The sequence below is a fragment of the Micromesistius poutassou genome (assembly GCF_964030765.1).
Source record: "Micromesistius poutassou genome assembly, contig: SCAFFOLD_4690, whole genome shotgun sequence".
NCBI classification, from domain to species: domain Eukaryota; kingdom Metazoa; phylum Chordata; class Actinopteri; order Gadiformes; family Gadidae; genus Micromesistius; species Micromesistius poutassou.
Genome location: NW_028178970.1, coordinates 2,501 through 19,775, shown reverse-complemented (window position 1 = coordinate 19,775; position 17,275 = coordinate 2,501). Strand labels below are relative to the sequence as shown.

The 17,275-nt window shown below is 44.9% G+C and overlaps 1 protein-coding gene across 1 annotated transcript in view; it reads right to left on the bottom strand.

Moving 5' to 3' along the window:
* Positions 1-1,528: 1,528 nt before the first annotated feature.
* Positions 1,529-17,275, bottom strand: part of LOC311373225 (tomoregulin-2-like) — a 17,121-nt gene continuing 1,374 nt past the window's right edge. The window contains exons 1-2 of the mRNA XM_084490032.1: positions 17,161-17,275; positions 1,529-1,718 (exon numbers count right to left, since the gene is read on the bottom strand). The exon at positions 17,161-17,275 is cut by the window's right edge and continues 1,374 nt beyond it. Of these exons, the coding sequence (XP_084346158.1) occupies positions 1,534-1,718; positions 17,161-17,275 (300 nt within the window). The 3' untranslated portion in view covers positions 1,529-1,533. The remainder of the gene's footprint in view (positions 1,719-17,160) is intronic.

Genomic DNA, 17,275 nt, shown 5'->3' with positions numbered 1-17,275 from the left:
CTAATTTGCAAATTAGCATAAAAATGCTGTTTACTATGGGCTTGGGATTGAGCTTATTCAGGAACTACAGACGTCAAAAAGTGGGCCAGCTAAAATTAGCAGCAGCAATATGATGCTGGTGAGCAGAACTAATAGGAGGATATCCGATACTTGAGTAAGTACCGCGCTAATGAAATCAGGACATTGACGGCAGGAGTCTCTCGCACACACAGACCCAGACAGGGAAACACTGAAAGAGAGGAAGAATCGTAGCGCGGTGGAGCTGAAGGCTACAGCATTAAGAGCTGCAAGCAGAACGACCAGGGCCCCAGCCAGGAACACACAACCACTAACACCCCCCCCCACACACACACACACACACACTAGTATCAGCACAAGATCATATCCATGAGGGATGAAGCCACGATGTCATTTATCTACAAGCCGCCGCTAATATTCACTTTCAGGCCCGCTACACAATACGAGATAAAACCGCCCGGCAACACATTGTGCGCAGGCGAGGCAGGGCCCCATGTTGACGCAGATAAAGAACCCCCCCCCCGACAGAACTCGCAATGGACTGGACCGCCATCTCTGGACCCCCCCCCCCAGTGAAAAGGAATGGTCCAACTGTAACACCCAAATCAATACCTGATTGACTGGTGCAGCTTCCTCATTAAGGCGCACCGCCCATCATGTTAAGTGTGAGCCATTATCAAGAATAGCACGGTTTCCCGATATTTATGCCGCTAATGATAACCCTCTCAATCTTCCACTCTCTCCCCGACCCCGGCGGTGATAAGCGTTGAGCGCAGGTGACACCACCAGCGCGCTGGCAGCCATCTCACCAAACTCACCGGCGCCATAAAGGCAGCGGTGCGGCCCCGCGCGCCCCCCGTGGGGCTAATTGCAGTGAATCCGACGTGTTCGATAGAGTCGTCCGTCTTGCAGATGGGGCATCTATCGGGTTATTCCTCACATTACTATTTGACGCCGCGTAACGATTGGTTCGACTCAAGGGTAGCATATCCTGTTAGCGGGCTGCTTGGATGTGTTATGTGGGTTTTAGCGCCGCTGGAAGACTCCTATTCTCAAAGAGTCGGTCGGAGGAGCGGAGTTGAAGAGTGCAGACGCCAAGGGACGTTTTCATCACTCGTAAGATACACAACATTATAATAATAATACGCACACACTTTGTTTAAGATACACAACATTATAATAATAATACGCACACACTTTGTTTAAGATACACAACATTATAATAATAATACGCACACACTTTGTTGAAGATACACAACATTATAATAATAATACACACACACTTTGTTTAAGATACACAACATTATAATAATAATAATACGCACACACTTTGTTTAAGATACACAACATTATAATAATAATACGCACACACTTTGCTTAGCGAACACACTTTGCTTTAAAATCAACCTTTGCAAAGTGCTTTGAGAAGCACAATAAAAAAAAAAACAATTGGTTAAAAAACCTAGAATCAAAAGCAGCGGGTCGATAGAGACGCTAACGAGAAGAAGAGTGAGGTCAACGGAGAGCAACAATCGATGCACACCAATGAAAACAGGAGCAGGGCGTCAGCCGCCCGTCCACAGGTCTTACCTTGAAGTCACAGATACACGTGACGGTGTCGCCGATGCGGAGGCACTCTCCGTCGAACTTGCACGTGTTTGTGTCGCACAAGAACAGGTCCGTGTCCCGGTCATCGAAGCCTGTAAGACACGGGAACAGAGGACACACACGTCAACCCCAGAGCTGCTTCCAGGGGAACCCACGGCCGCACACAGCGAGACAGGACGGAACTCGAAGGGGAAACAGTGAGGAATATTTACATTTGAAAGGGCGGCTAGTGACCTGAAACATACTAAATATCAAATATTGAATAAACTTGACGGAATGTCAGTGGTGTGGAAACTGTTCCCCGACGAGATTCATGGCTAAGCAGTTCATGAATACTAGATTTTACATATCCGAGTCCAATTATTGTAAATGAAGGACGTTCTTTATATAAACACTCAAGACACAGAGGAGGTGTTCATCTAGCCAGGGGCCAATCCGACGACCTACTTAACCACTGTTTACTTTCATTCCCTAATTAATGTATTTTACTTAAAGCAAACAATATCTATATATTTATTTATTTATTATGAAAACTGCTTTAATTCTAGCTGCAGAGATGAGCGTTGGGAGGGCGGTTGGTAGAGGGCTGATCCCAGCGTTAAGGGGGACCCATAACTTCTGAAGGTTTGCTTAAATTAGATTTTGAGTGAAGCCAAGCGGGAACATTATGGATGAGTAAGCGTTTTAAGCCCGTATAAATACTTTTTACTGTGCCTGACAGATACTATCTGGCTCAATGGAAGATGAAAATGCCCAGACATATACGGAAATGTGTGGCCTTTTTGCATAAAAGCATACAAGTGCATGCAACAAATAAAGATGCACGCGCGCACACACGCACGCACGCACGCACGCACGCACGCACGCACGCACGCACGCACGCACGCACGCACGCACGCACGCACACACACACACACACACACACACACACACACACACACACACACACACACACACACACACACACACACACACACACACACACACCTATAACCAAACAGATTGGCTTGAAATCTTCCTACTGCTGAGAACATACTTATGATTCATATGTGTTCTTATCTATGTTCCCAAGTACCGGTACTTTATGAAGAAATATCAATGAATGTTTTACAAGTGAATACGTGATGTCATGTATTTTTAATTCACCTTAGTAGATAAGAATTTAACTAAATAATTATGAATGAATAATAAGATTAACGTTTAAATTAATAAATGACATGATAAATAGTTCCTCATGCATTTGATGTTATTTTGCTATGGTGTCTAGACCAATATGTCACATAAAATGGCAATAACAACAGAAAAACTAAAGAAAGGGAATAATAATAATAATAATAATAATAATAATAATAATAATAATAAGTCCCTTTCCCACACAATTTTTTCCCTGCGATGTTCCGGAGGATTTCCTGTATGGGGTCCTGTGTGAATGGGAACAGGGATCGATGTTCTTGGATATGTGCACCGGCCGTTTGCCTGCTCAAGACCTTGAGACTATTCTGGATCACTGTGCTGTGAACAACAGCAGTCACACTGACGCTGGAGGCATGTGGAGGGTTACATCGGCTGACATAAGACGCTTCCACGGAGAGCGAGCTGAGGATGAGTGTGAAGCTGTGGCTGTCGTCTTAATGAGCCGATGCTTTTGGGTGATCCGATGACAATAACTATACAGCTTCTGCTGTTGTTTGGAAACTGAACAGGTTCCGAAATAAGTGAGCGGCTGGCACAAGTGTTGCATTACCACCAGCTTCTGGACCGTCCCTTGGCCCATATTCCCGGCCATTACTAAGTCACGTGTGTACGGGCGCAATACGGAAATGTTCCTGAACATGGCTGCATGTGTGAACTGTTGAAATCACTAGCAGTGCCTGCAATGTTACTGAAGTCATTCACCGGGAACAATGTGAGAAAGAGACGCTAATAGCGCTAAAGCCGGACTAAACTGGAATCTTTCCACAGTGATCCAGCAGAAAGACCATGTGGATATAAGGTGTGGAGTAACTCAGATATAGCCTGTAGATATAACGTGTGGAGTAACTCAGATATAGCTTGTAGATATAACGTGTGGAGTAACTCAGATATAGCCTGTAGATATAACGTGTGGAGTAACTCAGATATAGCTTGTAGATATAATGTGTGGAGTAACTCAGAGCTCGTACAGCAGATCAAAGGCCTTCTAGACCCTTCTCCCTTCATTGAGATACATTGTTGACTGAGTCTCTGGTCCATTACCAGATGCATTATGACTCAGGGATTCTTCAGGAGCTGGCTTAAAGTGATGTATTGTCACTTTGAGAAGGAGTCCAAAACTCATCAACTCACTTTAGTTTTTGTTTAGAATGTATAGCTTCAATAATGTAGTGTTGACTGGACACAGTGTCATCCAGACACTTTGGACACTTGGATATAATGGTCAACAACGTTTCATTTCAATAATTTAACGTACACCGTTAATAACCTCAACCTGTACTTTCTGCTGTGGCTGCTGTACCATCTTATCTTATCTTATCAGAGCAATATTCCACTATTGATTGCTTATTGATCAAAGCGTAAGATGCTTTGTCCTTGCATAAAGGATCAAGTGAAAGCAGAAGCACCTATGCGCTGTTGGCATTCACCCCCTGAGAGAACTATCAACAACAAATTAGACAGATAATCAAAATTCACTCTTAGGCTTTGCTTACTCCAATAAGCACGGACAAAAATGATGATGCAGACTTTTTTGAATAAGAAAGAGATAACGCCTGCAGAAGTGTCTTTATGAAGCCTAATATCTCTCTCTCACGCACACACGCACACACACACACACACACACACACACACACACACACACACACACACACACACACACACACACACACACACACAGTCTTTGGCCCAATCCCAATCCAGCCCTTGCTCCGACCACTCTGCCCTACCCCTCCATGTTGCGCATTCCCGTGTAGGGGTAGGGTATAATGACCGTTGTAATATCTTATCTTAATGTGGTTTTCAATGCATTATAGACCATAATATTTCTCCATAACAAGCAGAACAACAAATCACTAGTATTCTGATAGCATTTCGTATCTCCCCCCCCTGGATGCCACATGAGGCCGAGGTCCAGCAGCTGTCTGTACCACTGTACCTCTGTACCGCTGTACCACTGTACCACTGTACCTCTGTACCACTGTACCGCTGTACCACCGCTGTACCTCTGTACCACTGTACCTCTGTACCTCTGTACCGCTGTACCACTGTACCACTGTACCTCTGTACCACTGTACCACTGTACCTCTGTACCTCTGTACCACTGTACCACTGTACCACTGCTGTACCACTGTACCTCTGTACCGCTGTACCACTGTACCACTGTACCACTGTACCGCTGTACCACTGTACCGCTGTACCTCTGTACCACTGTACTGTACCACTGTACCGCTGTACCGCTGTACCGCTGTACCACCGCTGTACCTCTGTACCACTGTACCGCTGTACCTCTGTACCGCTGTACCTCTGTACCACTGTACCTCTGTACCACTGTACTGCTGTACCACTGTACCACTGTACCACTGTACCGCTGTACCACTGTACCACTGTACCGCTGTACTGTACCACTGTACCGCTGTACCGCTGTACCACTGTACCGCTGTACCGCTGTACCTCTGTACCGCTGTACCTCTGTACCACTGTACCTCTGTACCACTGTACTGCTGTACCACTGTACCACTGTACCACTGTACCGCTGTACCACTGTACCACTGTACCTCTGTACTGCTGTACCACTGTACCGCTGTACTGTACCACTGTACCACTGTACCACTGTACCGCTGTACTGTACCACTGTACCGCTGTACCGCTGTACCACTGTACCTCTGTACCTCTGTACCACTGTACCGCTGTACCGCTGTACCTCTGTACCGCTGTACCACTGTACCACTGTACCACTGTACCTCTGTACCTCTGTACCACTGTACCACCGCTGTATCACCGCTGTACCTCTGTACCTCTGTACCACTGTACCACTGTACCACTGTACCTCTGTACCTCTGTACCACTGTACCTCTGTACCTCTGTACCACTGTACCACTGTACCTCTGTACCGCTCCCCTGACACCAGTGCAGGCCGGCGGGGCGGGAGCCCGGGTTGCTGGCCTACAGAGCACCGCTGCTCTGTCATGAAGGCCCGGTAATGAAGCGGTGTTCATTTTTTTTATTTTACGACTTGTTTGATCGCTCGACAGCGTGAGACGTATATACGTTCGCGAGCGATTCGCCAGCGTTCATGCTTTGCTATCTCCATCAGATAAATGGCAAATGTAATTTTGATAGTACCACTGCTGCTGTGGCAGGGAGACTGTTTGCTGAATTGCTGCTGACAACCACAAAAGGACGCCTATAGCCCGTGCAACAGACGGAGACGCCGTTGTTTGATTCAAATTGTCTGTCAACAAACAAAGTGGCGTGCCCACCTCAACGCCGGCGATGGGACGGCCGACGCAGGGTCTCCGTGGTTCTCCCGTTTCACAGGGGGGCACTTAATCCCTCCACCCCACTAACTCTGGTCCCAGGGGCGAGTCCAAAACGATGGGCACTCAAAAGACTGGGCTAGGGGTAAAGATCTGAGACGGGATTCGGCCTTTGCCTTTGTCTCTGTGTCCCCTCTCTCTCACACACACACACACACACACACACACACACACACACACACTCTCTCTCACACACACACACACTTGTCTCTTCCGCTCTCAAAAAAAAGAAAATCCACTCAAATGCACACACACACACACACACACGCTCGTCAATCTTCTCCCGCCCGTATATTCTCCATTATAAAAACAACGGGTTGCGCCCACACCCCACACACAAAGAAGAATCCATAGCAAGACACGAGGGTTCTGTGCTCGGCGCTGCGGCTAACCGGCCATTTGCCACACATCTTGAATGAGTGAAAAGAGCGGCTGTGTGCAATCACAGAGCGAGGGCCGGCTCCGTAAGAGGTTTCAACACTTGGATTACACGGCTGGAAACAAGGCACTCAGACCAGAGAGGGTACCAGAGAGTGCTCCTACTGCCAGGCCTTGGGGAGGGCTCCCAGACCCGGGGTATCGCTGGAAGTGTGTGGAGGCTACGGCCAGTGGAGTGCTACAGACAATCAAGCCCCTTGGTATTTGCATAGCGCTTCATCGCGCTTACGGTCCCAAAGCGGCGACCGTGGCGCAGGCGTTGGAGCGGTTTGGCCAATGCTCGGAGGGTCGGAGGTTTCGATCCCGGCCCTTGCGTCGTGGTCGTTGTGTCGTTGGGCGAAGACACTTCACCCGCCTTGGCTCGGTGTGAACGTGTCTGACTGCGGTGTGTTTGAGGTGGTGGTCGGAGGGGCCGTAGGCGCTGCATGGCCGTCAGACTGCCGTCAGGGCGGCTGTGGCTTCTATCGTAGTTTACCACCACCGGTGTGACTGTGTGTGAATGGTAAGGATCTTTGGGTCATTGAAAAGCGCAGTACAAAATAAATGAATTCTTAATATCTATTCAAGGGCTTCCCATGTGGACCACCTCTCCACCACACAGGCTCTAGTGGTTCCCACCGTTCTTTGGCGCCTCTTGGAGGTCTTGCTGAGACGCTGACCCCCCCGCCCATGGTACCGCGTGTCCCAGTGGAAGGACGCAGATTGTGCGCACTAAGTAACGGCACATGGCCACGAGTCATGAGGCCGTCTACAAGACCTTCATGAGACCTCACACACGTGGTTTTACCATAAAGCTTAGAAGTCACTGATCTCCTGCGACACCATAGGCATACCAGGCATGCATACCAGTTATGCATATCCCCCCCCTCCCAGTCATTCCACTTCATAGACTCTTTGGAAGACGAGCACTGAAGCAACAAAGTCTCTGGTATTTTCCGGATGTCTCTCAATGAGAGGGAAATGACCGAGCTATTTTCTGCTGCGCAGTTCTTAGTTTAGGATTTGGATATATCGAGTTTCCTTTTGGTCCGGGAGACGATACGTAGGGACAGCCTTTTGGGACACTTTTGGACAATACAGAATTTCACTTCACTGCTACATCAATCAGGGTACGTGGATATGGACACCGTCACAGCGTGACCTTCATCATGACACAACATATAGGACCGGAAAACCCTTTTCCATATCGCACTCTGTGTTTACAAAGTTTCAGAGTAAGTTTCATGCCAAGAATATATCTCTCGTGTATACTAAGATATGTCGAAAATGTGTTGTTTAAAAAATAAACCATGAGGGAACATTTTAATATAGCACCTCAGCAATAAATATGTAATGATGCCTACTTTTCAGAATATCACAACATTAGCGAAAAAGCATGACGCATGAGTTGAAATCTTGCAGGGTTCATGGCTTCCATATTGCAATGCACTTTTCAAACAGAGAACACGACGACATAATAGCACCACTGAATGTTAATGAAGGCCATTTTTACAATCAATCTTAATAACGAGAACTAAAGACAGGGACATACGCATATTTCATCATTGCAGTAACATCACACTTGAATTGCAGTCATACAAAGATGACATTTCTAGTATGAATATTTTATATCCACTTGGTGCCAAATGGCAAGTATTTGCATAATGAAGGCAACGTCGAAAATCAATGGAGTTAAAAATATCTTGGTACAATGCAATATATATTAAAATTGTGTAACAGTTGGACACTCTCTCACGGGCGAGTCTGTGGCGTTAGAACGGCTCCATTGTGGAATTTAGTTTGGCTAATTTGATTTTACAAATGGTAGCTTGGGGAGGTGTGTGGGATGTGAAACAATGGCCTTCTGTTTCTTCCTGTAGTAAGTATTTTACGCTGTGCCCGTGAGGTCATGTTTGTGTTGATGATTGTGTTTTCGTAAAAAATTATCAGCAGACGCTATTATTGACTGTTTGTAAATAAACCAACAAAATTGTAAATATTCTTAAGGTTACAAACAACGCAGAACCATGAGAATATAAACGTGTAGCCATGTCTGCGGTGGCTGCGGACGGCCCCCCAGGTCCAGGGCACAGGGTGGGGCTGAGACCGGGTCCACGGCTCACAGCGTAACGGGACGTACAGATGGTGCTCCCTGCTGCCACCGAGGACGTCTCCCTGAGTGTGTGTGCTGATGGCTGGCTCAAGCCGTGCACGTTGATTGCCCAATGCACAACAGGTGTGCAGCCTCACCAGCCCCAGAGCCTCATCAGTCTGCCTGGGGCCAGGTGAGGCTGATTACACCAGCCACCCAGCACACACACACACACACACACTCCACAGTTGTATCTTAGGTTTTTCTTAATACGAAGCCACAAAGTAATACAATTCCTGGTGAAACTCCTCCATAATGAAACTTACTCTGCAGACTAACATCACAATAACATTCTTTAATAACAGGAATGTATCATGATAGAATCTCTGCAATAAAGCATGTAAACTGGCCTATTTTCAATCAACGTTTAGGGGAAACGATATCACCCTGAACATATCATATTGCACGTTTATAATTGTCCACATGCAGGCTCTCAATCAGTTCAAGCAGCTTTTGTTTCACTGAACTGAAAAGCAAAGCACAATAAACAAAACAGAAATCCACATCTGCTTTTTATTCGTAGCTCTTCTGTTATGGCCTCAATATACGTGATACAAATGTGAAGCACTGTGATTTAGAAATGGAGGGTTTCCACATGGCGGTGAGAGGGAGATGAACAGAGGACGGCGTTGCTACACTCCTCCTCCCTCCAACCAATCAGCACTGAGAACAGTGGGGGGTCCCACCAATCACACTTTGCCAAGAAGAAGTAGAAATCGCATATCAGTTTCCCCTCTTGAACGATGGGGAGGACACAGCCAGATAGCCAGCAGGAGGACAGAAAACAAGGAGTGGAGAATAAATTCTTCTGATTCTTTCTCTTTTGATTAATCAATTTAGTCTGAGACTCAACCCCCCCGTTGAGTTGGTACAGTTTGCTGTGATTCTTGTTATTCCGTTGTGTTCATTCGTTGTGTGATTCCAATAGTGGTTCGGAACTTCTCACACAATCTGCTCAATTATCATTTCCTTGCAAAGGGCTGCAGACCCCGGCTGGCCCTTCCATCCCAGTACCACGCTGTACAGCAGCTCCATGGTGACTCAGTGGACTAAATACAAGGGCTGGCTTTGATTTAGCTCACCTCTTCCCTCGTTTTATGGTACACTATTAAAGAAATAGGGGGACTTATAATGCGCCAGAAATCTACCTGAGTGACTTGTATAGGCTGCATAAACCCTGCGTTAAATGTCCCACTGTGACATCTTATTTGCATGTTAACCCCTTTGTGCAGACATACATCTCTACTGGATCAATCTGATGTGATGAAAACTCAAATATCAGACAGCACCACAAAACGCACCAGCCTAAATAGTCTATATACCAATTAGAAAACTGCTACCCCTACCCCACCTCCTGCTCCCTGCTGTGTTCTGTGTTAAGGCCAAAGTACACCACTCCGTAATCCGTAATCCGACTCCCTAACTACGGAGACCCCTCGAGCATTCGCAGTTCTCCGTCGGGATGTCGGATACGCAACGCAATTCGCTGCCCGATTGATCTTACATGCTGACTACTAACCATGTAAATAGTGTTGAAAATAAACTTCCAAAGCTTTTCAAATCTTATTTGGTGTTTTATCGGTCCTCAATGTACAAAGTAAATAAGGTCCAAAGTCAAACCGGGGAAAGAGATCCCGGAAGAAGCCGTCTCCGTCCGTCTCCGTTGCCTCGACGGAGAGTTAAAAAATACTGGATGCGCACGTAGCGCTACGGAGAGGGTCTCCGACGGGCTCTCCGTCGACGGAGAGGCCTCTCCGTGTCTACGTACTGCACTCTACGGAGGACTATAAATCCACCTTAAAGGTGGATTTATAGTCCTCCGTTTAGGCCACGTCTGCTTCCTGCCCTCCTCCCCAAAACCATCACCATCCAGGAGGAGATTACAGTCATCTGAATAATTAACCAAAACAAGCTGGCAAACATGAAATATTCAAAAGGTAATGTTTATACGCCGACAATTAAGATGGCGATGCGAGGCACTCACTCGTCTGAAAGAAGGAAGGCAGCTTGTCGGCCAAAGGCGTCGGCTTCCTTTCCAACGAGCGCGAGGTCTCACGAGGCACAGCCGCGCTGGAGCAGCAGCCCTGCTCCACCAGGTTTGTGCCGATCAATAATTAAAGAGAGTAAATTAAAAATGATCCCTGAACAACCAGAGGGATATCCTTCCTTGACCTCTGTCTCATAGCTCAAGTATTACTTTTATTTATTTTTTAAATTATATTAGTAACGCCAATGTTTTTTTTTCAAATCACTCCGCTACAACAGAGATAAATAATGCGCGCACAGCCTTCATTATGGTCTTTCCTTCCTTTCAACGTTAGCCACAGTCTGTGTTCAAATCAGAGGAGAATATTGAAACAATTTCTCTTCTCTCTTTGCAAACGCCCTTACAATAAAGCCTGCATCCAATTAACAACCGTTGATCCCTATTTGATTATCGCCCCCCACCCCCCACCCCCCCCCCTTGTGCAACTTTAAGCCCCAGCCTTTGTGTCTGACGATGAAGGGAAGTATTCTGTGCTGACAAATCTCACGGGCAGATGTGCAGAAGTCTCCACGGACTACTGGTAATTCACTCCACTTGATGGGATTTACAACCCTACCAGGGGCTTTGCATACCCCCCCCCCCCGCCCTCCACTCGCCCCCCCGTCACGTATCGAGGCATCACCACCACCGCCTTTCAGCGCTAACAATAGCTATGGGAGTCGGAGCAGTAAAGCACAGAGAAAGAGCCTTGTTTCCCCCGCAAGGCATGAATGGAGGGCGTACTGTGGCTCTGCGTCTATGAACTTCTTTAAAGAATAGGCCTACTTGTTGATTGGAGAATACTGATTGGTTACAGTTTGAATTTTAATACATTTGATATCCACAGCTGCGATTTTCACTTTCTAATTCTTTAGTTCATGGGAATAGTGTAAGATCCTGTATTTTGTTCGTGGCTACTAATATGGCACATGGACAACAGAAGAGTATTGGGGCCGAACATTCATGAAACATTTGTTAAAAGTGTGTTTGTTGGATAAAAAGTTGAATTTGTACATTTTAAAGGAGAAGCATTACTTGGTCAAATATTAACTCTCTCTTCCGATCAAAGTCTACTATCCTACCCGGTAACGCTCATAATAAACCTATTTACTGAAGGCCTTTGGTGATGAGTGAGTTGATAGTACGTCAAAAAAAGAAATTTGATTACAATCTAAGATTTTTTTTATCTCCAGCACTCAAATGCCTATCTTAAACAGATGACCTCAGCATAAAAGGTGGAGACATGCGGGGTGCGGTTTGTACTAGGGCAGATACCAGATAGCTAACAATATACTGAACATTCACAGCCCACATTAAATCCTCTGGAGAACATGGAAATGGAACTTTTAGAGCTAGTAAGGGTTGCCAAAAAGGATGGTTGGATCTCCAAAAAAGAACATGACTGTTTACTGTGCCCATGTTCACGGTAGCCCACGTTCCACAGGCCCCCTTAAGTCCACAAAAACCAAGAGACTACACCAGGGAGACCAATTAAAGTGAGAATGACTCATTTACACAATCAACATTTAAAGTGGTGATTACTTCATCAAGCCTATTGCCTGCCTACATTCAAGACCCACACAAGTCCTGAAGAAAAAAGAGGGACATACATAATACATGCTCATGCATAACGGCTACTATGGATGTTCAGTCGTTATGCATCAAGATTGTCCGTGATGACGGCCTGGAAGCACTGAGGCACTGTTTCAACTCAAGTCTCCTTTAAAGTACTTATTCCCAAATACAATGTCATACTCTAAATGCTGTTCATGCACTTACTCTAGAACAGTTTGAAACATTCGGCAATCCTTTTTGAAGAGTTTGCCAAAATATATGAAATCGTAGAAAGCTACGATTTCTATTGAACTAAAGTCCTAAAATGCTGATTCTGATATCCCCAACCACCAACTGCTCTCTCTCTCTCCCGTGCCTCCTTTTACGTTAAATCTGTTCCGCTGTATGAAGCCAAAGCGCCTCAAACTGATAAGATGATATGTCGCCTGCACCAGCTGCTGTCAATATTTCTAACATGGAAACGCACGCGACAATGAAGCCATCTTTGATATCCCTCGAGGCTAGAAGCTAGCAGAGTCGGACCGATCAACGACTGATCTGGGCAAGGGAGAAAACGGAAGCTATCGGAATCGACCTTCATTAATAATGAAAGATGGCCGTGAATAGTTAAATAGCCTACTTTGTTCACAGGTGTGGCTACGTTTTATTTTGTTTAATTCTATTTTTGACACTCAATTTGCAGTGCTGCACTCGGCTGTTTCAAACACATAGTTAACATGTTTTAACCAATAAGATTCAAGATTGAGCTACTGAGCAAATACAATAATATTTATAGGTATACATTATGCATGTTTGTGTTTTTTCTGATCAATTACAAAATGAGGAGGAGTGAAAAAGCTAGCCATCATAGTATATAAGCAGAATTAATATTAGCAATAGCTTATAGTAGGCCTAGGCCTATAGGCAGATTCAACTCATCATGTCAACACTCAGAACAACACACATTGTCCTGAGGTCTATACACATAAAGTCTTATTAGAGAAAATGAAAATGAAAATATTCTGAAGAGTCACATTTGCATTTATGTAAACCTGCTCAGTAGTTTGTGTGGAAGGGAACATTGTGGAAGCTGTAGCTTTTAGAAAATATCAGCAAAACTTTAGTTAATTACTACTAGAGCTAAATTGATTTGGCATTTAACAACCTCTCAAAATCAATGCAACATTATTTTTACAAGAAAGCAAGCGGTTAGAGAGTGTTACACTGGCAGCCAGGTGCACATTCTCCTCCTCAACTTGACCTGCTAACATTACCTTATTAGTGACAGGTTCAACTTGACCTGCTAACATTACCTTATTAGTGACAGGTTCAACTTGACCTGCTAACATTACCCTATTAGTGACAGGTTCAACTTGACCTGCTAACATTACCTTATTAGTGACAGGTTCAACTTCACCTGCTAACATTACCTTATTAGTGACAGGTTCAACTTCACCTGCTAACATTACCTTATTAGTGACAGGTTCAACTCCACCTGCTAACATTACCTTATTAGTGACAGGTTCAACTTGACCTGCTAACATTACCTTATTAGTGACAGGTTCAACTTGACCTGCTAACATTACCTTATTAGTGACAGGTTCAACTTCACCTGCTAACATTACCTTATTAGTGACAGGTTCAACTCCACCTGCTAACATTACCTTATTAGTGATGCAGGTTCAGCAAATGTCAACAAGGCAAGGCCATGTTATTTGTCTTTGCTTGGTTAATAGTTTCTCACAGTCATTAATTAATATATTTAATATTCATATGCAGTCGCAGGAGATGTCTGATTTATAAGCTGTAGATATTTGATGATGCATATTCTATAAAATGTTTATATGTAAAGGGCCTTTGTATATCAACAGTGATTTAGACCAACTAATGATTTGAAGCCAGAAGAAAACTAGTACTTAGAACTTTACTGTTACATGAGGATATTAGGGGCCAATGTTGGTTTTTCTACAACAGACACGGCTGTCTTTAAAACAATGTTTTAACTGATTATACCAGATGCAAAACATAATGAATGTCTTAAGTTGGGATCTTAAGAATTTTCCAACTGTAAAGTGGGTCACGGATGAAAACATTTGGGAGCCACTGCATTCATCTACTCTGCTACACACTTCTAGCCAGCAGGTTTTCAGATCCAACCATGAAGTGGAGATTTTAATGGCTGTGCTGTAAAATGCAAGTCTTTAGGTCAAAGCATGACATTTACGCGTCTATTAAAATGCGTATTTGCTGTCTGCTGATATGATTGTGGTTGGTGGTGGCCAAAACACTCAACAACAGTTTTGACTGTTTTTGAACTACCATCATAACAATTCAACCAGAATGCAAATAATCAAACATTGACCATCACTGATCAGAGACATGTGACAATATATGTTACTGCTTCAGACAACAAGATTTCCATAAAGGCTCAAGCAAGATATCGGTTCTGTAATGGAAGGGCAGTTGTCATGTCAAAGAAGAACAGTTAAAAAGGTTGAAATGGACGATTCCAAAACCGATTTAAACTCTGTTACGGCATTCTAACTTTCTATAGACTGGATTACCACAAGTATGCATGATGTCTGCAGTTCAGGGTAGTTATTCATTTCCTTCCTCACCTCATGCGCATGTTTTCAACCCTCTGAACTATATCCATTTACCCGTACTGAAAGGTCCTGCTCAAAGCAGTACTCAACATTTCAAACTGCAGTCATATTGGTCTCATGTGGTCAAACTGAAAACTATTTCTCATTTGAAGCTCAGTTTCTGGAGCACAAACAATCCAATGTCAACGCCCCCCGTCCAATCAAGTTCCCTCACTCACTCCTGCCACTACTCTCTCAGCCAGTAACAACTAACAACACAACATTTGTCACACGCTGTGGAATGACGTATGACCATTTACCTACAGCGGTGATAACAATCAAACCAGAAATAACCAGAAATAAAATGAGTGCATATGCTACATCATCATTATACCAACTATAGCATCCAAGCCCTCCTGGTGGCCGTTGAACTGTCACAGTGATTCAGAGGATGAGGCCGGGATGAGGTCACTGCTGCCACATGGCCTGTTACAAAACCAGTTTGTCAAATGTTCACCTTAAATCACAAGAGATTGAACACTTGTTATGTTGTAGGCGCACAATGTGTGTCATGTCTGTATTGTGTGTAGGGACGTGTGTGTGTGTGTGTGTGTGTGTGTGTGTGTGTGTCTCCCTGTAATATACACTTTTCTATACTTTTTTTTTCTCATGTCCTCCATTATATTGATATGATCCAACATAATGTATTATTATAAAAGAATCATGAATCTTCTGAAATAACCACTTGAGGCTTTGCAGAGAACCATCCATCAAAGCTGAAGGGTTCTGGTGTTCAATGGGCCAAGGAATGTTGCGCACCCATGTAGACTTAAAAGGAAGTCATACTGACCTTTTGACAAATGAGGAAAGTCGGAAGCTGTACGCGCGTCGTGTAATGTTTGACAATATCGAAACGCCTGCCTTCCCTCACAGCGGAGCATCCGCACGTCGCTATTTTAGTGTTCGGCCTACAGACGGGGACAAGCGACAGGGGAAATCCACGGCGACACCGGGCGATGATTTAGACGCGCACGTCAGCTCTTTACAACAGGGCCCGGGTTGTTTTTTATGGCTTTGGAACGGAGGAGAGGAAATAAGTTTATTCTACGGTGACCTATAAATAAACTAGTAAGTTGATACCGGGGAGAACAAATAAAAAAAAGCACAGTGACCTTAAGACACATGGGCTGCGTCTTAATCTACGCTCTGAGTCCTTAATTAAAATAATTAACCTCCGCCACCACCTTTTGTGGCGCGTTGAAACGTGCGTCTTATAGGATAACCACTCGTTCTGGAGCCTCGTTCAGCTGCAATTAGGATGTGTTGAGGAATCGCGCAAAAGGAGTGGATCTGCATCCTTTGGCTTGGTCCAACTACACGGAGAACATCGTCAACACGTTCAACTGAAATGAGCAGAGAAATGCTCTCTGCTCACCAATCTGAGGGTAAGTATATCCTCAAACTAGGGAGTAGGATTTCTTTGGACATTGACAGAAAACATTGGCGACTCTTAATGCATATTTAGCACCATGGCTCATGACTGCTGGTGCCTCATATGTTCCAATTCATTAAACCCCGCTGGACTAGTTCCCTGTCAAATTGAGTCGAACCAGACAGTATCTCTCGTCTGTCGAGCTAATATACAGAATGAATTCCCTATAGATGTATTATGACCCAAAATATACCTACAGGCTATACATTAATACGACTGTCTTTCCTTATCACACGCGCACGCACGCACGCACGCACGCACACACACACACACACACACACACACACACACACACACACACACACACACACACACACACACACACACACACACACAAACAAAACAAGTGTTTGTATGATTAAAGCTGCTTTTAATGAGCACACACACACACACACACACACACACACACACACACACACACACACACACACGTGTGCGTGTGCGTGCGTGTGTGTGTGTGTGTGTGTGTGTGTGTGTGTGTGTGTGTGTGTGTGTGTGTGTGATAAGGAGATGCAGTATACAAGTATACACCCGAGGTATGTTGCAAACCAACGCAGCTTGGACGCTCCACAAATGCAATCGAAAAAACTTAATTCGCAGTCGTCCACATGATAGAGGCTGCTCTGTCTCAGATCACATGTCGGTTGTTTTGATCCTGAATCATGTTGACTCTCGTATGTGTGACGGGCGCTATACTGTCTCAGTCCGCTGATCGACCAATCACACAACTAATCATAAATAACCCAAATAAAGCCATGATAACAATAATTCGATATGAACGCGTGCGATCGACTCACCGGAACAGTTCCAGCCGGTGGGCGTCTGGCAGTCGCTCAGGGAGGACGGGAAGGCGCACAGCTGCTCCACAGGTAAACTGGCGAGCACGGAGACCAGGGTGACCCACACCCAGCT